Genomic DNA, 27,318 nt, shown 5'->3' on the forward strand with positions numbered 1-27,318 from the left:
TCAGGCAGAGGACCCCAGCTATCCCCATTACCTGTTCAGCCAACAGCGAGGCCAGGCTTGAATAAGCATCTGCAAACTCTGGGCCGTACTTAATGGAGTCCCGCAGCAAAATTACAGCTTCCTCCTTCTTCCCTTGGGATCTACAGGAAGGAGGGGAAAAAAAACCAGAAAGGAATATTTCTGTAAGTACATGTTTAGGTTATCTCACTGATTAACTACTTCAAAGAGACGTGGAAGTGCCCAGCTTGCCCTTTTCAACAAAGACTAAATGATTCATTCCTGCCTCCTCTCCACGATGTGAGTAGCCAGCATTTCCTCAGCCCATCGCTGTCTCCAGCAGCTGGGAGGATAGAGGCTTTAATGAACTGATACAGTCAAGTATCTGAAGGGAGGGTGGCAAGAGGATGGAGGCACTGTGATCTGGGAACAGGATATTCCCTCTCACTTCAGTAGGCTAGAGACACTGCAACACTTCCTTTACTAAAACCTTGATGAGTTTCTACATGTTCCTAGAGAAGTGCTCTTACAGATCCACTTGCAGCTCCATTATTTTGAAATTAAAATATCTGCAAGTTAAATCTGCCTGGTATTTCTAAATAATTCCTTTGCAAGTTGATCATTAGGCTAGAGGAGTTCTGTCCTTCAGATCCTAAGGATTATGAACAGAGATAGCTGAGAGGTGGCTGTGCTGATGAGCTGGTTTTTATCCCAGCATTGCTCTGCCTTTATTGCTATGGAAAACGGAGAAGGTTTCCTTAACAAAAAACTTGGGATGTTTATTTATTTGAGCTACAATTTCTCCAGTATCGCTCTGTATTTCTCTCCTTTGAAAAATGAGAGGGTTTCCAGTACAAACATCTAAGGATGTTTAGCTGGGCTGAAACAACATTTTCCTTGTGCTGGGTGTACAAAGAATACGAATAGCGGGGCTTAGAAAAAGAAACAAAGGGCTCTGGGGAAACAGAAAATATGTGAACACCTTGCTGCTTTGGCCTTAGATTTCATCTGAGTGGCATGGTCAAGTAACCAGATCTTGTTTATAAGGTGCAAATTTCAGCTGATAATATATGTGGCTTTGCAGATTTTTTTTCCCTTTCTAGTTGTGTAACTGGAAGAATATTTTGCCTGTGCATTAAGCTAAGTAAAACCAGTTGTGCTAGTCTTTTTCTTCTTCCAGTGGTGTTCCAGATAAATTACATGAATGAAGCAAAAACAAATAAAGAACCACTTTTCTCCTACACTAATTAAAGTCTAGCTAGCTTGTCAATTTATAAAACTTTGGGATTCCTTGGCTAGAGTTTCACAACACATTTTTATAAATCAAAACCAGATGACTGCTTAATAAAGGTATTGATGTTTGGCAGAAAATGTAGGAAATGCCCGCTACAGAAATAAAAGGATTAAGTGATCCACTCAGCAGCAGTAAAAGTTCCCTTTAACCACAAGCATTCACTCTGAATGTGGGGCAGCCCTCTTAATTACTCTTTTATTCCAAAATGGCCTCTTTTTTTTCTCTATTTGATCCAAGAACAATGTTTGTCTCCTGAAAGTGGGGGTAAAGAGGGAAAGATTATGGTATCTTTTTATGTGACAGACTGAATTACATTAAATAAAGCAGATCCAGTAGTTTCTCAGAGGACTTAGGCCTGCAAGATACCAAGTGTTCTGGCCAAGCACTTAAACGTGTACTTAACTTTTATGTATGCAAGTTGAAAATTAATTACTGGTTGAAGTGCTTTCCTGGCTCAAGGCCAACACTTTGCAGGATCAAGGCCATCTCTTATATAAATCTCCTGCAATTTGGGAGAGCACAAAGCATTGAAAGAACAGTCCAATACACTAATTTGCCATAAACTGGAGATCTGGAGCAGGAATAGTTGGGTAATGCACATCTTCACTGTGATAGAGAGAAGAACAAATTCAACTGACAGGAGCAATCTGTGACCACTTATTCCAATTTTTACCCAAATTACTCTCTTTTATAATGCCCTCTCTTGACTCCCTCTCCCACACAAGCTCACAGCCTTGCCTCTATAATCAGCATGCTCAAGCTGAAAACCAAGAGCATCTCCTCCGTATTTTTTGCAATTGCCCTTCAGCTGGAGAAGCACCAGGTAAAACCACCCTGCCAAAGTCTGGCGATGCACAGGGCTGTTAGCACTGGAGCAAATTTCACATGTAACAGAGAGCAACCTAGGAATTAGTCCTCTAAAAGACTTGGTAACTTTCATATTTCATTTTGTGAAGTTATTTAGAGTGTATTAAAGCCAGAAACACAGAACTCAACAAAGGCTCTATAACTGTTCTGAACAAATTTTTACAAAGATACAGAAAAGCCAGAGCCAAACTCTTCTATAGGTGCACAAAGACAGGACAAGAGGCAACAGATGCCAGAGTAGGAACATGGGACATCCTGATTAGATATAAGGAAAAATATTTTTTCACCACAAGGATGGTAAAACACTGGAACAGGTCACACAGAAAGATTCTGGCATCTCTGTCCTAGGAGGGATCCAAGATTCAGCTGGACACAGCCCTGAACAATCTGATCCAGACTTGATCTCCAGATTATCTCTAGAGACCCTAAGTCATTATTATAACCTAAGTTATTTTTTCAAAAGTTATTTTTCAAAATTAGACTGGCAGAGTTTGTGAGGGTTTTTAACCAGTCTCCAATGTGTATGTGATACTGAGGGATAACTGCACCACTTCATGGGACACAGAGTATCCTGCAGAGACCATTCAGAAAGCCAGATGCAGTATCATTGAACATCACCACTCAGTTTGCTTCTGAATGAAAGAAGGAACGTTTCACTACCTAAAAGGTCTTAAATCTCAATACATGTAATTCCTTTCTGATGTTTTTCAGCATCTCCAGACAGTTCCACAAGCCTGTGTCAGCACACTCACACCCAGAAGCCTGTATCAGAGAGGACACACTGTCCTTCCTCTTCTGAATAGATGGGTGTGCTCAACTAGGACTAAATCACAACAACAAATGCTCAAGATTCATTGTGTGCTACTCTACATCCAGAAGAAAATCAGTCCTTTGAGTAAACTCAAGATTCAGTGGAGATTGATTTCAGGCATTTCATTTTCCCAACAAAAATGAAGCTGTAACACTCCCAAAGCATGTGAGAGTTCTGAGACTTTTCTTCATGAGGAACAGTGTACTGGATATTGCAGTGCTTTAGGTGTGCATTCATATGGTGCCACAAATAAGAAGCTCTTATCCATCTCTTCCTGCAACCTGAGATTGATGTTTATTTCAAATGTTCATGTTCATACATTATTTCTTGTCTCTTTACAGAAATACCCACAGCCTATAAATTCATGAGGTATTCTGAATTATATTTATCTGCATCTCAACAAACCTGAATTTATACAGAGGAGTCACATACTCAAAACACAAGAAAGCAGCATCAGGCTGCTCTGTGTCACTGATCACAGACCACGAAGGCAGAGAGATTTCTTACTTTTAGGTAGGCCATCTTTTGGGTCTATTTTAAGTAAGAAATCTGTCAGCATTGTTTAATTATCTGCTCTCCAATATTTATATTAGGCAGAAAAATTATGACATACAACTTTATTTTAGAATATGTAAACAAAACCAGAGGCTTGTTCAGCCATTACCCTGCAATACTTCCTGAGAACATTCATCTTCTGGCACATAGCTGTCTTCTTTATGTGCAAACAGAAAATGGAAACATCATTTTTCATCTACTACTTCCACAAAAAACAACTTTAAAATTCCACCCTGTGTTCTCAAAACAGTTTTTATTCAAGTTTAAATCACAAGCAATGGATGCTTAAATAGCTTATTTGCATGGAATAATGAAAGGCAGATTCCCACATGGGAAGTACAAACCCATCCTTCCAAAATCCTGGACTTCCCTTCTCTCAGTACTCCAGAGGAGATGAAATATAGTATTTTCCATCAGATTTGCACACTGTGAGCAGGGATGGGCACAAGGAACTCAGCAGAGTTCAACAGGGAATTCTCCATGCCAGACAGTTTCATTCCACAGTACAGGCAGTGCTGTTACTGGACATGCCTTAAGTGTTGCAGATCTGTCTCTTCCTGATCTGCCCCATGCTCTGAAGCCTTTGTAAAGAGGACAGAAGATGCTTTTATTGCTTGACCATTTATCTTCTCTTCTGACATATGTTTAAAAATCAAAAAACACTTCATAATGTCTCCTAGGACACAGCCAGAAAGTAATATCTGTCTGTAATATTCTGCAGATTTCCATTTTATTTCATTTATTATCCATACTATGCTAGCATTTAGTGTCTTCAGAACACTGGCTGCCATATATATACACATATATATATATATATACATGAAAGGATAATTGTAGACAGGTAGAAAATATAAATAAAGACATTGTTGTAGGGAGGGGAAATGTGAAATCTCTGCCTTGTACCTCTCTGGTCATCTCACAAGTGACCTCATGCTCCAGCATGGCTGATGGTCTTTGCTAAGCTGCTGGATCATCTAGGAAAGGTGCTGGCCAAAGGGTTTGGGATCCCATTTTAGGGGAGACCTTCATATAGGACCTGTATATATGTAAAGCATCTGCTTTACATGTGTGCTAATCCCTGCACTGTGAACTCCACCTGGTTTTTAGCAGGTTTTGTAAAGCTGAACAGGGAGACGAGGGTACTCACCTTCAATACAATTAATGCCACTGCTGTGTCCAGATGCACTACATTGTTTTGGAAGCCTAAATGAAGTTTAGGAAATGGGAGCAAATGGATGTGGGCAAAGGGCAGGAGAATCCTGAGTGCTTTCTCTTGACAAGCTCAGCACAAGCAGCACACACATTTAACATAGTACAAAACGTGGCACCACAGAAGGATGCGGAGCACATACAATCCAGCAGGACACACAATATCTTAAGTATCACAATGTGAAAAGCATGACATATTGCACAGAAAACAAACAGAAGTTCTAAGAAATTTTCCCCACATGTCTCCTTTGTGCTTTTTCCGTGCAACAAATCCAGTTTTTATCCATCTGCTGGATCATAAGAGCCCTTTGACAGGCCAGATTTAAGCCTAATTGACATGGAACATCCTGGTGCTTCTTCTGGCTTAGATCCTTTTGTATTAATATTTTGTATTTAAAAAAAAAGAAAAAGAAAATGTAACAGAGAATAATAATTAAGGCATACATGATGGATTTAAAAGACAATATGTATTTTTAAACACCATTGCCATCTAAAATTAATTTCAATCAACCAAATTTGATGAATAATACAAAGACCTTTATTTTCTCTTGTAATAAGACTGTGCCATTTTCCTTCCTTGAGAGTATTTTCAGTAAGCACTTATCTGCTTTCCATTTAAGATTACTCATTTTCAATATTCTAACCTCAAACAACCAGGTTTACTTGTAATAGTATTCTGATAATTTCTCTGGTTCTGAACAGACCAGGTAGAACTTCAGCAGCCCACTTAACATCCTTTATACAAATCCATATTCAGAGTTACATTTCAGGACCAGAAAAATCAAGTTTTAATGGCACAAGTTCTAAAGTGCCACTTTAAAATGAGTTCCACACTAAGCCTGTCATGGTTTAACCAGCACAAAGCCCAGTCTGCTCTAAAAGATTTACCAAGACTTATTATCAGCAAAATAAGGGCAGTTCATATCAACAAAAATGTACTTTTACTGCTGTAGTTTATACAGTTCTGTCAGCAAATACCCCACAATATACTCACAAAAACAAGGACCTTTTTGCTTGTGCTAAACAGAGATATTTTACTTTTTTTAATTGAACCCTTTGCAGATCTTATCATACTGGCTTCTTGTACAGATCTATGTTTAGTCTTTAGATGTGGTTAGTCAAATTAATTTGCATGATTATGATTGTCTGCTATTCTTCTTGCTAAAGGCTAACACTCTAAATAACAGTGAGTGAAATAATGAGCTCATCAACTTGTTTTTAACCATCCAGGAATGTAAACCAGCCTTCCCCTCAAATCCAGACCTACCTGCTCTGCAAGGGAATGAACCCTCTGCTGCTCTGAGCATCTCAGCATAAGGTGCTTATACCTAAACTATACAACAACTTCCCATACAGCTAATGAGGAGAAGTGGGAACTTGAAGAGAGGGATTTTTTTGGATTGTGTTATTTATTCGCTTGGCATCTGATGCCTACCTTTGAAAAATACAGCTTCCTCTCCTGGAAATGTTTACACATCTCCACCAGGATGGGGATCTCAGGTGACTAGCTGGCTTTAGGCAACTCATTTCTGATGCCTGTTTCAGAACAAATGAATTTCCTACAGCTGAAACACACTTGTGAACAGCACCTGGAGTGATGTGGCAGACAGCACAGGGATACCCAAAGTAAGCCTCACCTTTGTGCCATCACTTTCGGATGCCAGAGCAGCATTCAACTTACTTGAGCAGGTTGCCGAGGTTGAAGAGAGCTCGATTGTGCTGAGGGTTGAGCTGAAGGGCCCGTCTGTAGTAATCCTTAGCCTCCACCACGTCTTTGGTCAACGTCCCCAAGTTGTTGAGAGCACTTGCGTGACGAGGGTACAGCCTGGGAAAAATGAAATATCAAATTACAGACGCTCATTAATTGACAAATAGAGCTGATGTCACTGCCTCTGCCACCAATGCTGTTTGGCACTCAATAAAGAGAAGAATGTCACAAAAACCGTGTTTTCCCTTCATTTGCTGCAGGTCAGATGGGATCCTGAGGGCCCTTTTCAACTCCCAGAGATTGCAAATCAGATCTTCTCCTATGGTTTGTATCTATCTCCAGGGCAAAATGGAATGCTGAGCAGCTTTGACAACCTATCTTACCCTTACAAGCAAAAGGCATAGTGACAAAAGCAGCCTGAATGTTTTTATTCAAAACACTTTCTGCAACAAGCATGAGTTGCCTTGTTTAAAAATGTTTCCAATGTAAATACTTTTTGATATACACAGAACACAACACAACATCATTTAAAAACATTTGTTGGGTTTTTTAATTTTTTCTTTTCTTTTTTTCATAATAAAACTGATAATAAAGTGCAAAAGAAAACCTGAAATCATCTGTTGAACAATGTTTTCAGGACTAAGCAAAATGATAAAAGAATCTGGAACCAGACTGCTTAACAACATGAATTCTCTAAGCTTCTTGCAGCATTTGGTTCAGTACAGCTCTCCTTTTATCTGACCTGTTGATCTTCACATCTGCCTGTTTCAGTTCGAAGATTACATTATTGGGCCCAATGCATCTCTGTTAAAATTCTTCCAAAATTAAGCAGCAGGTCATGGTCCATTCAGCAGTTTAAATTCTCAAAATTGTGCTCCTACATTAATATTTTAGTTTGTAGTTTTACTTTCACCAGAAAAGAGGTGGAAGTGATCCAGGACTCAGTGTAAGTATCCAAGACCCTCTGTGTGATTGGTAGGTGAAAACTGAGGGTCATTATGATAAGGAAATAAATTTTTGACAGACATCCACAGAGGTCCCTGGAGACCAGCTGTGTGAGAAGGTCTGAGGCTCTGAGGACAAATCATCTGACAGTTCTTTGCCTTAGGTCCCTGATCATGGGAAAGTGATGTGGATAATGACATTAAAAGTAGTTGGCTATGAAAGCACAGGGTACAGCATGAGAAGGGGCATTTAAAGGTAGAAGGGATTAGGACTCTGTAGTATAGCCTGACTAAAGTTTGCAATTGTTTTTAATCCAAGACTTTCCATGGTGGTTTTTTTTGGTGTTTTTTTTGCCTGGAGTTTTTTACTATGTCAGTTTAGCCCTAGGATTTTCTGTGCTTAAGAACCATGAATAATTTAGCATTTTATACACTGCTGCAACATTTTTATCAGTCACATTTTCACTCCACAGCTCATAAATGATTTTGGCAAGGTCTTATTTGGGAGTGAAGCTGGAAACATTCAAGGGAACTCTGGGAGAAATGGGCATGCACCACTAACAAAACCAGGATGTTTCCTACCATTAAGTAAGAGAAAAGCCCGAAGCCCTTTTTTTTACCTAGCAAACAAAGACTGCAAAGCCACACAGCTGAGGAGAAATTGTTCAGGGATGCAGCCATGTGCTTTTTGAAAACTGTTATAATATCATAGCAAATAATGACTAGAGAGTGCCAGCATCCTTCCCACACAGGTGAGCATCCAGTCTCTCAGAGGTCACTACTGAGTGACCACCGCAGGTGCACTGCCCGGTGTCCACACTTACCCCACCACCTGCACTCACTGCTCAAGCGACTAGTGAAGAGATCCCTAATTGAACCTGTCACAGAGCTGTAAAGAGTAGGAGATCTGTGGTGAGAACTACAGTTAACATAGAAATAAGCAACACTTTCCATGGCTGAAGTTCCCCAGATGCACTTTGGGGTGTGAGAGGCTTCCTGCGCTTGGAGAAGCACCAGCAAAAGAAAAGATGAGGGTGTAGTGTGGAGTCTTGACCTTGGCCCTCAAATCCATTTGTCATCTAGTCTAAGTCTCCCCAGGTGAAGCAGGCTGGGAGAAATGTTTTCCAAAGCAACAGCAGAGGAGGAATGCAAAGGGCCAAGCTTGCCTGCTCTTCAGCACTTGGGATGCAGCTCTGTGTGATACCATGACCAGAATATCGAGGAAAGAACATCTTAGGGCAAATGACCACAGGCTCAGTCTTGTTTCCCATTTCCTCCAAGGGATTTTGACATTGTTTTGGACCAAGAAAAAGGTCTGGGAGTTATATTTTTGAGCCTTTTTACCAGATGACTAGGATAAAAGTGTGCAATACTTCTGTCAGTACTCACACATAAAATAGCTCTAATAATTTGACATGAAGTCACTTGAGTTATGAGTGGGCAAAAGGATTTCAGACAATTCTTGGAAAAGTCAGAAACAGATTACCATTTTACAGCCCTAAACCTGATGGTTTTTCTCCCAAACTTTCAGAAATTAATTCTGTTCTTGGCCTTTAGTGCTCCTGTGGCATTTTAGGCCCAGAAGATTTTCTTGCACCAATTTGGAGTGGAATAAAAACTCAAGATTAAAAAAGGGAACTGATTTCACCTTTAAATTGCACAGTTCTGACTGGCAGCTCCATAAAAACAATTCTGAGCTCAGTACTGAAACCTCTCAACAGCAAATCACAGGATGCAAACATGTCTCCCATGTATCCTGGGCTCTATTTCTTGTGTTTAAATTTATTCATTACACCTCATTGCCCTTTCCAAGAAATGTAAGTGAAAACCCAGAACTTCAGCAAGCACAAATTGTCGACTGAAACCTGCTTAGCATCTGGCCCGAAGAACTTACAACATCTTCAATTTTACATGTCTGAACAAAAGTTACGAGAAATTCTGACCACAGCAAGATAAGGTGGTGGTGTTGGGCTTTGTCACCAGGGTTCAGCTCTTCTACTTCTCTCCAAATATTTTATTTGGAATATTACTTTATTATGGTGGTAGAACAAGCTGCCACTCAGTTGAGTTCAGCAGAACAACCAAGCCTAAGAGAGCATTGCCTCTGGTAAAGTAACCAGAGCCAGAGTCTGAGCTGGCCAGTCATGGCCATCCATGCTGTTTTAGAATGACTGAATCATAGAATGCTTTGGGATGTAAAGAACCTTAAAGACCATCTGTTCCAATGACCATCCACTATGGGTAGGGACACCTTCTACTAGAGCAGGTTATTCAAAGCCCCATCCAACCTGGCCTTGGACACTTCCAGGAATGGGGCATCCACAGCTTCTATGAACAATGTGTGCCAGTGCCTCAACATTCTCACTGTAAAGAATTTCTTCCTAACATCCCATCTAAACTTGCCCTCTTTCAGTTTATGCTGCTTTCACACCACTCTCAAATAGTTCCCAGGAGTGGTCCAGGCCTGAGCCTCGATCAGGATTTGCTCCCAAAAGCCAACGTGGCTTTGGCCACTGCCTCTCAGAGGATACAAACATTCACTGAATACTTCCAGGTCAATTCATGCCAGCTGGCCTCAGGGCTAGAGAATGTGGACCAAATATTTTTATTTTTTTATTTATTAATATGGATGTTGAATAACCGACTAGCAGCCTTATTTAAACTACCCTCTGTTCAGGCACACTCACTGCTGTTAATAACAGTTCCCTGGGAATAAAAACACAGCAGAACAGTCTTGTGGCAGGATTTACACAGGAGCATAAAGCTTGACCCCCAGTTACCAAATGAAGCAACATTTACTCAAGAATTTTCAAATGGTTCTGCAAGACTTGTTTGCTTTCACTGTAGTTGATTTGTTGTTGTAATAGAGGGAGACATATGTACTTCTCCTATTTTGAAGTTATCAGGAGATTTGTGCTGTTTATCAATACTTCTGGAAGTGGTCTCAATGAATCCTGATATTCAGCTTTATCTTATTTTGATTTAAAGTTCTCTAATGCAAACATTTCCTCTTCCCCATTCTTCATTCGTATGTAGAATGCATTTATTTCTTAGAAGGGTTAGAAACCCATTACCAAGACAAGGAGGTCTCAAATTAACCTGCAGTCTCTTCATGCCACAATAATGCTCAGAATTATTTTATAAACTATCACTCTGAAGAAACTGAGATGGAAAAGATCAATTTTGAGAACCTATCTAGCTAGTTTTGCAACTTCTCTTAAGAAACAAAGCTTTCTATCTGGACATATATAGAGCTGTATTTTCCTTGACACCAGCACTGATAATGCTAACAGTCTGCAGGCAGTATCCTTCTTGCTATGCATCTGATTAGGTAGAAATTCCTCTAGGCTTCACCTAATCAAATGCAAGTGCTGCATTATTTATGAAAGAAAGCTGAATTTCATTAAACTTATTCTACAAGTAGCAGTTCATATGAGAAATCCGTTTATTCTTTCCTTTAGAAATCAGAATAATTTTCTTTAAAAATCTACATTCAAGGATAATTATAATAGAAGTCTTGAAATAGCAAAATTATGGGAAAGCAACCAATAAAAGTATATTTTAAAGTGGATGGAGATTTCATTTCTAAAGAGAAGAAGTGGGATGTTTCCTTGTTGTAGAATGAATAATTCAAATGATTCCTCCAATGCTGTATCTGCAATTGTCAGAATAAATTTCAGCAGCCTACCCTTTACTATTACAGGTATAGACTGCACAGGAACTCCTGTTAGTAATTATCCCCACATCTTTTAGGTTAGCAAAATTCCCTCTAATACCACTGAACGAAAGCCCTACTGACTTACACAGTCAAGAGATTTCCAGTTTCCCAAGATGATACCAGGTATAAAACATATACAGTCATCAAAACACTGATGACCATTTACTCTGCTTTTTCATTTAATGCTGCTATTATCTGAAACATGAGGCTTTAAAAAAAAAATAAAAATTGAAGGGCTTTGTTTGGCTGCATATCTGAATTATAAGGCAATTACAGAAAGAAGAAAAAGGGAGGAAATTTGTTGTCATGACTGCAACATATGATCCACCAAGAATTTTAATTCTTTTAATTCAGATTGAGAAAGACCACTTAAACAACTGGCAATCCCTGCTCACAGTCCTGCCTTTGAACAGCCCCTGGTCTGGTGCCAGGGGTATTTAGGGAGAGGAAGGCATTAGTGTGACACCTACCCACTTGTCCTTAAGAGCATTATGTGATTTTTGTACAGGCATTGCTGTGTGCAGCAGGGGATGGGGCCAGACTAACATACAATTAGCCTGGAAAACTACCATGGACAGCACAGAAAAGGCTGTAATGTCATTTTTCAGGGGTCTGGGCAGCCCCCCACAACCATTGCACAATAAAAGAGGTTATTGAAAGCAGCCCAGAGACATGTCCTGAGACATCACATGAGGGCGATTCTTCCTGATGCCCCAGCCCTTCATCACTCTCCAAGGGTTGACAATAAGCCTGTTGAAAGCACATTCCCAGTGACTTACAACTTTAAGTTCTTATAACCACTATGAAACTTGTAAGCAACACTGGTCATCATTAACCCAACAGCTATGCCATAGCAGCAGCAGCAGAAAGTAAAAAATTGCCTGCATCGTCTTGTATAATATTCAGAGGTGGTCCAGGCATATTAATTTCTTCTGTAAGTTAAAATAGTAAGTGAAAAATGACAAAAAAATAAATTTTTCAGTTGTAGAGATCTCGTGTGCCTGTTTTTTGTTAACGCATCTTTTAATTAAATAACACATTTAAACTTAGCACTCACAGGGACCATGCCACCATTGAGGCAGCTGTGATAAATCACCCCCCTGTGCTGCCCTGACAAAACAGGCTGTGTTACCTCTCTGTGGCAAGAGGAGAGCCTGAAGAGCCAGAGCTCTCATCACTCCTCCTCCATGCAAGAGGACACTTCCCTGACAGCCACTCCTGGCTCTCCTGGTGCCTGTCCAACCCTACTGCAAACCTCAGCATCCACGGGGCTCCCTGCTGCCACATTAAGCACACAGACTCAGGCCTTAATTACCCAGGCCCAATTACTTGCTGGCAGCATGGCAACTTGCTCTTAAGGCACGTTTTGCCCATTCCAATATATACTGTAATTATTGGCATTGTTTTGCCAACGAAAGTAGGAACATTATATGAATAACATTTCCATCTGTGCCAAGTTTTAATACTGCCCATTTTATATTTACTCCAGTATACTATTTCAAGCCAATTTTCCAATTTTAATATTACATCACACTCATTTTCATGTATTTATGTAAGTTCTCAATAAAGCTCTATGTCGGGTTGAATAAAAACATGATTTGATGTAATTCTGAGACCAGTCATCCTTCTGGGAACAATTCTGCACTGGCAACAACTCAGGTCATGGCCTCATGATGGCATGGCACCTTGTTTCAAGAGCTGCTCTACATGATGTGGAGATGTGGGTGGCAGATCCTGTGTCTTCCTCAAAAAGGTTTTCAATTTGCAACATTTGAATTCATTTCAAGGAAAGAGAGCTGATCCTGCAATATCAAGCAGCAGCTGGTTTTCTCTTGAAGAGTTCTAGTAGTTGCATCAGTATTTCCTCAAAGGTAACACCCTTCAGCTTGGCAGAAAGCTTGTGGCAGGCTGATATTTTCTGTATTTAAAAAAGCACCTGGAAATCCTGTTGAAAGTCAGGCAAGTGGGAGATCTAATGCTTTTAGGTGCCTTTGAAAGCCTCAGGCATAATCTTCTTCAGTGAAAGCGTGACAAAGCAGCGAGACTCCTGGCTGTACACAGCACAGCCCGGAGATGGGTATTACATCATGCCCATTTCCACACACTCAGCTGTGGACACAATGCCAGGAATAAGAAAAGGAGTGATCCCATCCCAGTCTGGTGCTGGGAGCTCAAAGAGCATCCCTGAGCAGTGCTGTGGGTCCTCATGGCTGTTGCATGGGCCAGCACAGCTCCTGAGGGAGCTCCTGCTCAGGAAGTCAGTGTGGGGTCACACCTGATCAGCAGAGTCTGCAGCAAGGTCTTGATCTAACCTGGGATCTCCAGAGGCCAACCTGATATAAATAGCAAGTGCTGAATCACAGCCAGGGATCAGTGGAAGGAAGTGAGGTCCTGGATTTACAGCTTCTCCCCCTGCCCACCAGCCCAGCAGGCAGGGAGAGCAGCCCACAGGCACCTCAGCAAGCTCTCTCAGCAGGGTGAGCCTCCCAGGCTGAATTGCAGAGCACCCTGATATTGAAGGAAACCTTTCCAGGGCAGAAATGGGGGGAAAAAATGATAAAGAAGTTGAACAGATTTAATCTGTGCATTGACAAAAGCCTCGTGAATTCTTTGAGATCCATTAAGGAAAAAACACCCCAACCTACAGCAATATCCCAAAGTATGCCATTCAAATAACCAACCAATAGCATACTGAACAATATTACAATTTATAAATTTTCATTAGATTTTTCAAACTTGGGCAGGGATAGAAGCCTGAGAGTTAAGAGTTGAGGAGAAAAACCAGGATTTTAAGTCAAACAATATCACAGCTAAATATAAATAAATAAAATCTTTCCTGCTAAACTCACATGTTCCCTGAAGTGTTGAGGCAACATAAGGTTATCAAACAGGGCTGTCTGCTTATTCTCTCACATAAAGAATTTATGCAGAATCCACGTAAGTCCTGAAAATCCCAGAAACCTCAGCACTCCCAAAGCCCAACAAAAGACTAATAATTCACAATATGCCTGACTTATAGACAGTGTGAACAATGCAAGCACCTCCACAGAGCCCACAGAATCTTGAGGGACCCCAGAGCAAACAAGAGACCATCAGGTGAGCCCTTCAATCAAACGTGACACGAGGGGATGAAACACTCTCACCGAAACAGATGGGGGTGAAATCACGCCTGTCATCTCCCAAGGCTCCCAGGTGCCAGGGAAAGCTGTACAGCCCCATACTGTACAGTTTCCATAAAAACAAGGACAGCAGGCTAAGAAAAAAGCAGTGGCTGTGGGAATGAGTAACTAACCCTTGGATCTGAGGATATCATTAGCCAAAAGTGAAAGGTATACTTGTACATGTGCAAAATACAGTCATAAGTTTCTCTCTGCATACCCCACAGAAAAATCAAACTAGATGCCTTGTCCCAATAAGAAAAGAGTTTTCATTAGGGGAGCATTTTTCATTACCCAAGTTTTTTTCATCAGTCCCCAATACATTAAGAAGGCAGAGCTTTGATGCAGTGACTGAGGAGGGCTATGGAGTTGTCATCCTCAGGGATGATGGGGATTTTCTCTAAGATGATGTGTTTGAAAAGCCAGCAAGTCCCTGAAGGGCAGCATAGAAGGGCCTGCACCCACAACAAGACATCATGGTGTATGAAGGGACCCCACCTGTAACCATCAGTGTCCAGGGCTGACACATCCCTCTGTCCCTCCCAGCAGGCACACCCAGCTTCTATGGCTCTAAATGCATACAAAACTCTCTCTGCATCAGGGCTCATGGTTGCACTTATACCAGTTCTGTTTTCAAGTAACTAGAAGCCTGTGCATTGATTGATTGTTATTTTGTCACTAAAAAGCAGAAAAACTGAGCAGAGCTGGAGCAGCCCTCAAAACAGGCAGGGATTAGCGCTTTATAGAGAGCAGGTTCAAAAATAAATTACACTGGCTGAAGTAATTTGGCCACCATCCCATGCAAGTGCTGTAAAGGCCATTAAGTCTCTGATGCAAATTATAAGGCATCCCTTCCAGCCATCAATTACCATTAAAATACTCAACAATTCCAGCTTCAATATCCAGCTTCAGGACAGCCACCACATACCTGTGCAATACTCCTTAAGCACACTGTCAAAGCTCGAATCAGAACACCACACAAAGATATTCCCAACTGCTTGGACATGATCCACCCCCAGCCCATACCATCCACTAACACAGAGTATTACATGACATCTCTAGGAAGATGTCTCAGGCTTGCTCCAAGGGCCTGACCTAAGTAATATCAGAATGTCAGACAGGCACTCATGATTTCGGGAGCAAAAGCAGCCACGGCAATCACAGCAAAGCAGCACTGTGCATTTTTTACTCTCTGTAAAAACAGGCTAACAAATGGTGCTGGTATTTTAATTCTTCCCAGAAATAAATCACAGATGGTATCCAAGGCCACCTGCAGTCCATGCTGAGAGGCATTTTCAAGGCAAATACATTGACACACACACATAAAGGGCTGTAAGAACACAATTTTTTTTACTGCATGGAGAGTGCAATTTAACTGAATTTAAACAACCCCAGATACTGTTGATTTAAGATATATAAAAACCCAGCAGGAAGGTATGTGGGAAAGCTTAGGAAGAAACCTGGAAACCTGAGTCTCCCTTGCAGCATTAGGGCTTTATTTCTAAAGTGTAGTGAGGTGAAAGAACAGCCTTGCTTTTTTCTTTTCTACCCATTCCAGTGATGCTATGAACCAATTTTGTTCCCTCAAATGAGGCACACTAGATAATACACAGATAAGCCACTTACACTGTTTTCCCTTCTCCATCCAGCCTGTGTTTGAGTACTAAGGATACATAACCATGATTTCATGACCCATCCTGATGCCCCAAACCAGCATTCCCCATTTCCATGCTGTAAGCAATGCCCTTAGATGCATTACCTGCAAGCTCTGCAAGAGCAAGACCACACAAATTGCAGCACCAAGTGTTTTCATATTGGTTTCTGTGCCTGCTGGCCCACTCTCTCCTCTCTGTCAAGGCTGAACAGCAGAACAGCTCCCTGAACTGCAAAACGACCAGCCCAAGAGTTCCCACTTGCTGTCCAGAGGCTCCCTCCTCCAGAAGATGCCACAATGAAGGTTTCTGCATGGCAGGCTGGTCCCTTCTCCATTTGGTCAGCAGCTTTTGGCAGAGTAAGTCCAAGGGGAGCTTGTGGCTAGGAACCTGTTGATGGACGTGTAGACCCACAGAGGTAATGCTGCAGAAGTGTGTGCGCTCCCAGGTGCACACACCCATGCATTTATGTAAATAAACACACAGGGTCACATTACACGTCCTGCAGGACTCTCAACTGCCAGGTATGTTTTAACATCCAGAAGGCAAACGTGAATTTTTAGATGATGACCTTTCTGCAGACACAGAAATGCAGCTTAGATAGCACAGAACTATTATTAGCGTGTTTATCCACCCAACTCCAGCAAAGAATTCAGCAACCTCCTTCAGCCCCATCCGCTGATGCTCACATTGATCTGCCCTCCATGGGAAGCACTGCCCTGACAACAAAAACAGAGAGGGATGGTAACTGCTTTGGGAATTAAAATGTTGAATGAGTGCAACTGTAGGAGGTAATGTGAATTATTTTTCTCCCCTCCATTGTTAAAATGAGATTGATTTAATTGATAATGAATGTTCACCAATTGGGTTTAAGGCTTTGCTGTTTTTTCTCTCTCTGCATATCAACCCATGTGCATTGCTGAAGGGCAATATAAGTCTCAACAGTAACATCAAGCACACAAGGCTGGGGAGAAGCAAGACAAAAGCTCTGTACTATCAATAGCAAAAACATCTTCATTAGCACATCAGAGATGTTCTTCATATTTGAGTGAGGTTGCATGACCTCATATTCTCATTCACGAATGGGAGACAAGTGGTGAGATAAATTTCAGATTTCAGCACTGTTTGATCTCCAGGAGCAGAGGTTCTCCAGAATTCCTAACAACAGCAGCAAATCTGCAGCAGAAGCAGCAACAAGAATGTTAGGGCCACCTTTCAGAATAGCTGTGGTCAACTCACACCTCAGATGGACTATTTCCAGCCTTTACTTTCTAAAGTAAAAAAACCCCAAGGATCTCCTGGGGTCACTACCATATGTCAGGCAAACCAGTGAAGCAGTCTAATCCAGCAGCAGGTTTATAACCCACCTACAATTGCTGAATGCCAACTGTTTTGATGCCTTGAGAAGGCTGACCTAGAACAGAGGCTAGACAGAATAAAGAATAAAGCAGATATTTATTGAAAGGTGTTAAGGGGTATACCTTGGACAGTACAAGAGCCTGGCCTGGGCTACACCCAGGATGGACCCAAAATGGTCACAAAATCAATGACTGGTCACAAGGTCTCACACTTTTGTAAGTTTTGGTCCATCTACATATCAGGATTAATTGTTAATCACTGCTTTAGGTTATGAAGTCCCATCCTTCTTGTTTTCTCTCTTCACCATTGTTTATGGCCTGAAACTTGTAACGATTGTTCTTGGTAATAAGCTAGAAAAGGAGTTTGTTTTGTCTACCTACTCTGTGAAGAGAGCTCACTAACACTTAATACAAAGCTCAAAACTACACACCTAGGCAGCACAGCATATGAAAAATATAAAAGCTAAAACTTAAGGCATCAGTTTGTCAGGACTATTTAATGGGTAACTCATCTGGCATCTCTGAGTGGTTCCATTTCCATTCCCCTTTTAGGAATGACATAGAGGAAGAGCTTTTCCTACATAGAGAGAATTTTTGTTCTTTTCATTCTCCCCATTTCCAATTCAAACACTGTTCTCCATTTTTGCATTTAATTTCAGTTTTCATTTCCCCCCACTCTTAGAGAACATAATTAGATAGCACTAATTACCCATGTCCAGCTAGGTCAGGGTGTTTTGTCGCTGGTCTCTGGGCTGGGGTGAGGAATGAGTTTTCTGAGGGGCCACCTGCAATGACACTGACAGGTGCTTGTTGGGACTGATTGCCAAGTTTGCCTTGGAAACCTGCCCTGCAGTTCCACTGTCAGAGAAAACACACATTCTTCTCCTCCACCACTTTTCTGCCCTGAAGCTAACAGAGGTACACCAACATTTGCCAGCAGAGAATCCCACCTGTCTCTGAAAGCAGGAAAGGTAGCAGTTAAAGCATTGGGGATCAACTTTCCCAGGATTTATTATCAATTGCTAGTATTTCACTAGGTGGCTTGTGTTGACTTCAACATCTTTTCCCACAGTTACAGTATCACAGGAGCAAGGTGCTGCTTTGCCTAGCAGCCACATGGCAACCAGCACTTCTGGCAGAGCAGGAGTGCATGGAAGTGCATCCTTACGTTGGTGGAGTTGGTGGAATGGCAATTGCTCGCAGTTCAGTCAGCAGTGTGCAGACTGACAAGATCACTTCTATTCACTAAACAATTAAACTCATTCACTGAGATCAAGCAGACCTGCGCTGTCATTTGGCAAAATGCTGGAATAGTGGATGAGCCATCACCCACTGAAGCACTGCAGCTCTCCCTTTCCTATCTCCCAGGAGCTCCCAGGCAGCAAGCCGTGTCCTTATCGACTCCATTTCCTTATTAATTCCCTATTGATCTGCTCACTGAGCGCTAGGCAGAAATAATATTTTTATCTTCTGTATTCTTGGCTGTGCTGCCATTGGGTTGTGAAGCCTCCTGCGTAGCTTGGGTTTTCTGTAACCTGGGGAGGATGGATCCACCCACACTCGCTGGGAGAGCAGGCACTCAGCGAGGGGTACCTGTGGGAAATCATGAAAGCTTGTTGTGTGAATACCTCAGCTGCTGGTCTGCCTACTCCCTGATATGGAAATTTACAGAGTGGTAATCCATCCTTCCAGGTCAAGCCAGTGGCAAAATATACCCTGAACCATCAAAATCTGCTCAGGATATTACAGCTACTACTTCCTTCTACCTAATTGTGGAGATTGGTGTACAAATCAGAGCAGTCTGCAAGGAGCAGTCTATGAGGATGGGTAATAAGGGCTGTTTTCTGTGATACCTGTGTATGGTCTGCCACTGCATCCACCTGAGGCTGCCTGTCCCACACCCAGCAGCTTCTCCACTGCTTCTACACAGACATCAAATGCAGGCACCCAGCAGAGGCTGCAGGGCCCACACACAACCCCGGGCACTGCAGAAAGGGTCTGTCTGTCTGTCTGTCTGTCTGTCTGTGGGGAAAACACAGACATTACAGAATGTAACTCTCAACAGCAGAACATAGTGCACTTTTTACTTACACTGTTCTATTGCTCCTTACACAGACCCCAAACAATTTCCCTTTGACAGAGGTGGGAGGAGGGAGCAAATACAAGGAGAATCTAAGTGCAGAGATACAATATGACAAGAACAAGTAGTGCAGCTTCCCAGGGATGGAGACTTCCAACTCCTGGCCTGTGCTTTTGAGCCAAAAAGAGAATGTGCAAGGTGAGTTTTGCTTTTCCAAACTGCCAGCTAATGCTGAAATTACTGAAGCAAGTCTAGTGCTAGCACCACTGCCATGAGACACCAAGCACCCAGAGAAGAGCATGGTTGGTTCTGTGGGGCTCCAAGCTCCAACAAGGCTTCAGATGCTCTCAAACAACACCACCAGCATAAACCGTGCTACATAATACAATTGAGAAAATGTTTGCAGTCAGTTCTCAAAACAGACTCTTTCATAATTGAAATACTGCAGAGCAGAAAACAGCATTATAATTACAATAAATGGGTGCTGCTGAGTTTGAGAAGATCTTTTGTCTGCAAATCCCATTTACACAAGCAGAGGCAATGTTGGTAGGAGCAGTTACATTACTCTGTGCATGCCACTGCAGGGCTTGGGTAATTTTTTGTCAGCTCCTCTTCTTTTTGACTTGCAATGGCCTTTTCTGATAAATTGGGAAAAGTTCAGAGACTAGATAGAGAAACAACTGGAGGACTGCAAAACTTTGTGATGCTGAAAAAATCAGCACCTATCAAGCAGCAGGATAAGGGGGGAGTTGATCACTCTATGGAAAACAGACTTTTGGTAATGGGATCTTCAGTGTGGCATTGAAAGGTGTAAACAAATTAAATGACTGGAAGCTGCAGTTAAACAAATCAGTCTAAAAATAAGGGAGGACATTTTCAACAGCCAATGTAATTAACCTTCAGTACAGTTTACTGGTGGTTGTGCTGGATTTTCCATTGCTGGAAACTTAAAAAAAATAGAAGGTTGTTCTAAATTACTTCCTAAATGCCCAGCATGGCAAAACAGAACAGGACGTTGCTCAAAAAAAGCTAAAAATCACCTTCACCCAGGTTCAGTCCCTCCTCAGTGACAATGAACTCCTGTCCTCACAGGTCAGCCTGGGTGGGTTAGGAGCCCTTGGAGAGCTTTTATCATAACCCTGTCAGCTGGCCAAAAGACAAAACACACATGTAATTTCTGGAGTTTTCTGTCACATCACACATCAGGAAAGAACATTTCTTCCACCTCCTGGCATGCCCTATGGAGCTGAGCTCTGCCCTTGCTGTCCATCAGAGCCACTCTTCACCTTGTCTGTCCTTCCCCAACACGCTTCTGTTCCTGAAAACACTATCTGTGCACTCCATGCTTGTTTTCCCTTGCCACCATGCCATCCCCCCAGCCCCTTGCATTCGTTCCCCAGAGAGGCTTGTCTTTTCTCCCAGGCCCCAAGGACTAGAGGGGAGAGGTTTGGGGAGCTGGGGTGACCTGCTTGGTGCACTGAGCACTGCCTGGGGAGCAGCTGAGGTGCATGGACAGCACTGGCCAGAGCAGCAAGTGGAGGGAAGCTGTTCACAGGGAGCAACCCCATCTGTGTGTGAAGGAAGGGTCCTTGACAGATAACCACAGGACATGTCCCATATTACAGCTCAGCCCTGTGCCCCGATTTACCACTCAGCTACAAGCAAGGCAGTGCATCCTGCTGCTTCAACTTCCCCCTGTACAGAACCTCAGCAATGATATTTGCCCTGTTACTGCACAGGAGCATTTTCAGGATCAATTAGTTTAGCGTTTATGCAAAGCTCTGTGGACAGAAGCCTCAATACAAGCAGTAAGTACCATTATTGTTACTGCACTTCAGATGGCTACCACACTGACATTTTCCAGGCATGCACCATTAACAATTTACCAAGATAAATGGCCCAGGAACCTGAAAATGCATTTAGGACAACTACCTCCTGTTTGCCAGCATACATTCAGTTACGTAAATGACACCTCATTGCTCAACGTGTAGCTATGGTAACATTTCTATCTCATATACTGAAGTGCACACACACACACACGTGGAGCTGGAGGGAAGCCAGGCTACCTCATTTCGTGACACACAAACATTGAGCCAGGGAACTTTCCCAGGCTCCCAAAGCCAAGCTGCTCCCAAGGAGCCAGGGACAAGGAGCAGCCAACTTGCCCAATGCCTGTCAGGAAAGAGATGTGCTGACAGCAGGAGTCCCACCAGGCCCCTGAGGGACTTACTTGAGAGCAGTTTTGTAGTGGTAGATTGCTTCAATGTTACGGCCCTGGTCCTTCAGAAAATTGGCATAGTTGTAGTGCACCTTGGCGTTGTGGGGCAGGGTCTTCACTCCTGAGCTGTGAGGAGAAACAGAAGCAGGACACTGTTAGCAACCAGGTGACCCCACCTTCCCCTGGGTCCAACCTTCTTCTCAAAGTCCCTCCCTTCTCCTGAAAAGCTTGCTCATAATCCAAGCACCTCGTCACCTCCTGTGCATTTGTGCCAACACAGCTCATGTTATAACTCCGAGCTTGTCCCACGCGCCAAGTGCCCCGGGCAGACATAAATGTGTGGCAGCAATTCAACTCATCCTGCTCACTGTCACCGCAGGCACTTCCAGCAGCAGCACTGCAACACTCCCTGTGGCCAGATGCTGCTGTGTTTTAAAATCTGAATTACTAAATTGAAAGACCAAAACCTAAATGGTTAATATTTAGAGGGAAAACATGTAGTGCTTTCTAAAAGCAGGGTGCCTGCTTGAACCCGAGTGTCATGAAGCATCTGATGTAAATCCTGATTTAAACCTGGCCCTGCAGATACCAGCAAGAGGGCATCTTCTCCATGTGCACCAGCCACTAGGTGGAATGCATGGCATACCCCGAGTACCAGCACACGTGCACTGCTTAAGGCTGAGCAGAGTATGGCCAGGAGGTGAGAGCTATTGGCACTCTCACCCTTAGGTAGCAAAACAAGGCTCTGGCATTATAGCACATGACTGAGGCTGCACAGTCACATCCCTCCCCTTTGTCTCCCCTGCCATGTGCAGACTGAACTCAACATTTGGAATTAATAATGAGGGCACAAAGACAAAAGCAAGCATATGCTTATTTGCTTAATTGAGAGCACAGAAAGCAAGGTACACCTTGCACAGCCAGAGGAAATGCCGTTTCAAGGTTAAACAGAGAAAGAAAACACAGGAGCACGTACACCATGGAAACATTTCCCCTGCAAGAATCCAGAGAAGTCAGTACTCCGTTTAATGGGGGGAATCCTTTCCAGCACATAAATAGGGGCTCTCTGAGGTAAGGGGAAATAAGGATGGATGAATCTGTTCATGTAAAAGCAGACAAAGTGCTGCTTCTTGCTCACAAGCAGATTCCTGCCAGCTGCTCTCTCTTCTACTCCCACCATCTCCAACCCTGCTACCTCAGGTAGGAAAAGCAAGGATTAGAAAATTCCGAAGTCTTGTTGCTTTGCCTTGTCTGTCTCTCCTGGTTAGCTTTGGTTAGCATGGAAGTTAATCAGAATGAGACAGGGACACAGGCAGCCCTGCTGTGGGGTGCACACCCTCTTGCACGGGAGGAATGCACCCAGAGCTGCAGAAACCCTTTGAGGGGGATTTCACTGCAGAACAGCACTGAGGAATTGCAGCAGCAAATACGATATCCTTTTAGTTATCTGCAGCCAGTGGTATCCAGCATCACTAACACCTACTTGTGAGAGCTTCCAAAGCTTCGCCCACAACTGCCTTACAGAGTTCAGCTCAACACAGCCACGGTTTGCCTACTAAAATTGAAAGTACACCTTGCATTTGGCTTCCTAATCATCAGGTATTTCCAAATTACTTACTGGGAGCACTACAGGAATAAGACATTTTGTGACTAATCGCTGAATTAAATCAGTTAATTGATGCTATTCTTAAGAGAATGATTCTCTATATTAGTTTTCACAAAGATATACTGCACCAGCAGCAAGTAATGTGTGACTGCTGTGGCTGTGTTAATTTCCATTGGCCTTGGGAGCCATTAACTACACACTTACAACCTCTGGGCATTACTGGAATATTAATTCTTATACAGAGAGGGTTTCATTACATCAGCACCAGTGTTACAGGCAGAGACATGGCACTCAAAACTGCTGCTCTCTCAGAGCTACGTGCAAGGAGTTGCTCTGCTACAGCCTCTGCTGAACCAGAGCAGAATGAGCTCACAGTGAGGAGTACATTACATATGCACGAGCACTTCAGTTCTAATGAGATACAGTTTTAACTGCAAGATGCATATGTTTAAATATTTTAATTCTGGACTGTTTTCTTTCAAGTAGAATTTATCACTGATTCTGATGGTCCCACTTATTAAAACATCACTAATAAAGCTTCTAGCATCTGTGTGCTTCTGCTGGTGGCATGGGTGACACAGGAAATGCAGAAATGGGTTTGGGTTCTTAAGATGTTCCCTTCTGCACCACACTGCTCACACTGACCTATTTATTCTCCTCCAACAGGCGGGGAGGGGGAATGTTTCATTTTGCAAATGCAGGAAGCAATGACTGAGGCTGCTTGGAGCCTCTGTGCTGGGGGAGGCAGCAAACACGGCACTGGATGCAGAGGGGAATCTTTGGGAGAGTTTAGGCAAACACTCCTGCTAACTGGTTCCTGACCAGTCGAGAACGCTGTTTGCTCCTTGACAGAGGAAACAATGATGTCCACAGTGAAAGCCAAGAAGGAAAGGGTGGAGTATAAATAACAAAGCAGAACACAATGTTTTTCCATTTCTGCTTCCCACAAGCTCCCAGCCTCTCACAATTTCAAAATAATTTTCCAATGTGCTTTTCCAAACTCTCCTATTTCCCTGTTCCCCAGCCAGTCACACACATGCCCTTCTGAAAACCCACGGCATCAATCTGGCTCCAGCCAGAAACGAGCCCACTGACATTGGAAGTTACTACTCCAGAGGATTTCCTTCCCTTCTGATTTCTACGACAGCAGTAAGTGACATAAATGGAAAATAAACAATAGGCAAACCTTTTTACGTAATGCTTCCTCCCCGGGGTAAAACAAAGAGCCTGTTAGCCATAAATCAGAGAAATAAAATACCAGTGGTATTTTCCAACCTCAAATACCAGCATCATCCAAATTCCACTTCAGTTGGGAAAAAAGCCCTGTGATCCCTTCTCTTGTATTCCTAAATGCATGTTCTGCTCTACAAGGTGAATGGGTACAGGGTTGAGGTTTCATTGATTTTCTGTGATATCCATATGAAAAGTGCTCAGTTTAGAAGAATATGAGACCACTCCTGCCTCAGCAGGAACTCTGGGAAACTGATGGTGTCTCCTCTGCTTTAGGAATCACTATCATCAGCAAAGGTTCTCTTCAGCAAATTATTCTCTGGATGACACAACCACCTTCCTTGGCTTCCTACCCTTGTACTGATTTCACAGATATCTGTGTCGGGCCATAATAAACTGTCCTACAAAAGATGTCCAAAATGCAATGGGACTTGTTCTCCTCAGCTGAGCCAGCTTTCAGAATTAACAAAGTAACACAGCAGTAAACGCCACTTTTGGGGCTGGAGCAGGTTTTGCAAATTCCTGAAGTCAGCAGACCCGGCTTGGGAAGGAGAGCTGCTGACTAAGAAGGCATAGTTTTTGTAAAGCTCTTTTGCTGGCTACAGCTGGGTTTCCAGGCGCTGTCACAAGCGTGGGCAGCGCGTGCGGGCGCTTTCCAGGAGCAACGGGAAACGCGGCAGCTTGACAAGCCTTGGAAAGGTCAGTACAGGATGCAGAGATCAGCCCACAGCTCTCCCCTCCCTCTCCCTGGTTTCAGACATTAACACTGACCACAGTTTGAGTCTGACCTTCTGGCCTGTGCATCCACTCTTCAGGGTAGTTCCTTAAATAATTAACAAGTAAGTCCTCCCTGATCACCTGCCAACGCAGTAAGACAAACTGCTTGGGGCTTCTGAGGATGTCTATGCCTCAAATATCTCTCTATATATTTGGCCACGTCTTATACTTGTGGTTTATTTGCTTCTCATTTAGTCTTGCACACATGCTTGTGCATCTATGTGGAGATGCATCATTTCCTCAGACACCAGCATCCTCCCCCACACTGCTGCTTTCAGCCGGGACCTGTCAGGATTTCTGCATCCAGAAAACTTGGTCCCTGCGCTGAAGATTGAGTGGCCACCGTGGCCCCAAGGTAGCAACAGTGTCACACAAAGTCAAAATGGGGTAAGTTTTGAGAAAGGGACAGAATGAGGTACAAGCACAAAACTAGGAACACACTGAGTACACAAACGTTTCATGGAAAAAGTGTATTTAACAGAACAGGCCTCAGCCAAGGGAATCAAGACAGATCAATCCTGTAGAAACAAACAGAGGAACAAAAAGTAAAGGTGAAAGAAAAAAAAAAAACTCTAAGAGGAGGGAAGTAGTAATTAATTAAAGCAGCAACTAGAGAAAGAAGAATGAGGAACTAAGATTGTGAGTAAAGATCTTCCCAGCACATACTTCTTTAAAAATATCCAACACACACAGAGAATACCAAATAGGTTGGTTTATGTCTCCTTTCCCACATCTATAGATTTGCTCTGTATCCTCCTCCTGTTCCATCCATTAAAATTTATTGTTGTTTCACATACCTCCATCCACTTCTCCCACCTCTCCTCATCAGCCTCCTCCTTCTGCCCCAAAGAGATCTCTCACTTCTGGGATGACATTATCTTCTTGCTATACTATTCTTCTTTTGCTTTTCCTTCCCATCAACAAGGAGGGTCCTACCACATTACAGATTTGTGGGAGATGTGTAACACCTACAAAAGAAGATCTTAAAAGGGCAACAAAAAGGCCAATAAGGGTGAACAGCACAGGGAAGACAGCTATGAGAAATGAAAACCGTTCTTTAAAAAGGAACAGCTACAGAAGGAAAAAGGAAAAGAGCATAAACGTCAGCCAGTTAAACATAAACCATAATTAGGCAGACCAAAAGAGATTTAAAGAAAAACTTGCTAAAGCTATCAAAGCTAATAATGGAATACATCAGACAGAGGAAACCTGCCAAAGATCCCCTAAGGCAAATAGATGATGGAGGTCTAAAAGTAGTGCTTGAAGAAGAAAAGACCACAGCAGAAAAGCTAAATGTGTTCTCTGCACCAGTGTTCACTACAGGGAAGCTAAAGGAGCTGCCACACAGGAGCCTTTCCTCACAGGGCAAGACCGAAGCACTGTCTCTTACTAAAGTGGCAGTAAAAGAGGCTTTAAAACAAATCAACACCCAGAACAGTTATGAACCCATTGGGCCTGGTAGAATGCATCCAAAGGAAATCAAACATGCAGCTATTAGCTGCGGTAGGTAGCCTATAATTTAAATGAGACTGGCACTAGGGGAACGGAAGTTGATGAACATGACTTCATTTGGCTCCAGGGAAAGGATCTTGACGGGGAAACAGACCAGAAAGTCTGATTTTCACTTGAGGTAATTTGGGGAAAACCATCATAAATCCTACTTCTAGCACATTTCTGGATAACTACAGTCCAACTAAGAATTAGCCTTGCGTATTGCAGAAAGAAGTTATTTGGGAAGCTCTGCTGGTGTTTTATAGACTCAACAGGTACATACAGCTTATTGAAACTATGGAAAGCCTTTATAAATATCCAAATACAGCCCAGTCAGTCAAAAATCACATACACCAATGTTCAGCACTTAAATGCTCAAAGGGGATTTTTTATAAAATCCCTCACTAAAGACTTCCTGTTTCTTCAAGGAGTAAGAGGGGAAGATCCTCTCATGAATCAATACTTTGATGAAAGACAGCAAGTAAAGAGCATGAATATGTGAACAGTTTTTACAGCTGGAGAAGAGTGCAAGCAGGGTTCCCAGGAGACATGCAATGGCACCTGAGCTACTTCAGGTGTTCAGAAAGGATCTTGAAAGGGGAGCAAAACAGGGAGGGGACACATTTGCCAATGACACCAATGTGA

The 27,318-nt window shown here is 42.6% G+C and overlaps 1 protein-coding gene across 1 annotated transcript in view; it reads right to left on the minus strand.

Annotated features, from left to right (window-relative positions):
• Positions 1-27,318, minus strand: part of TMTC1 (transmembrane O-mannosyltransferase targeting cadherins 1) — a 134,233-nt gene that overhangs the window by 17,845 nt on the left and 89,070 nt on the right. The window contains exons 11-13 of the mRNA XM_015628669.1: positions 21,582-21,695; positions 6,415-6,558; positions 32-140 (exon numbers count right to left, since the gene is read on the minus strand). Of these exons, the coding sequence (XP_015484155.1) occupies positions 32-140; positions 6,415-6,558; positions 21,582-21,695 (367 nt within the window). The remainder of the gene's footprint in view (positions 1-31; positions 141-6,414; positions 6,559-21,581; positions 21,696-27,318) is intronic.

Source organism: Parus major, chromosome 1A, assembly GCF_001522545.3.
Source record: "Parus major isolate Abel chromosome 1A, Parus_major1.1, whole genome shotgun sequence".
In the NCBI taxonomy this organism is placed as follows: Eukaryota; Metazoa; Chordata; class Aves; order Passeriformes; family Paridae; genus Parus; species Parus major.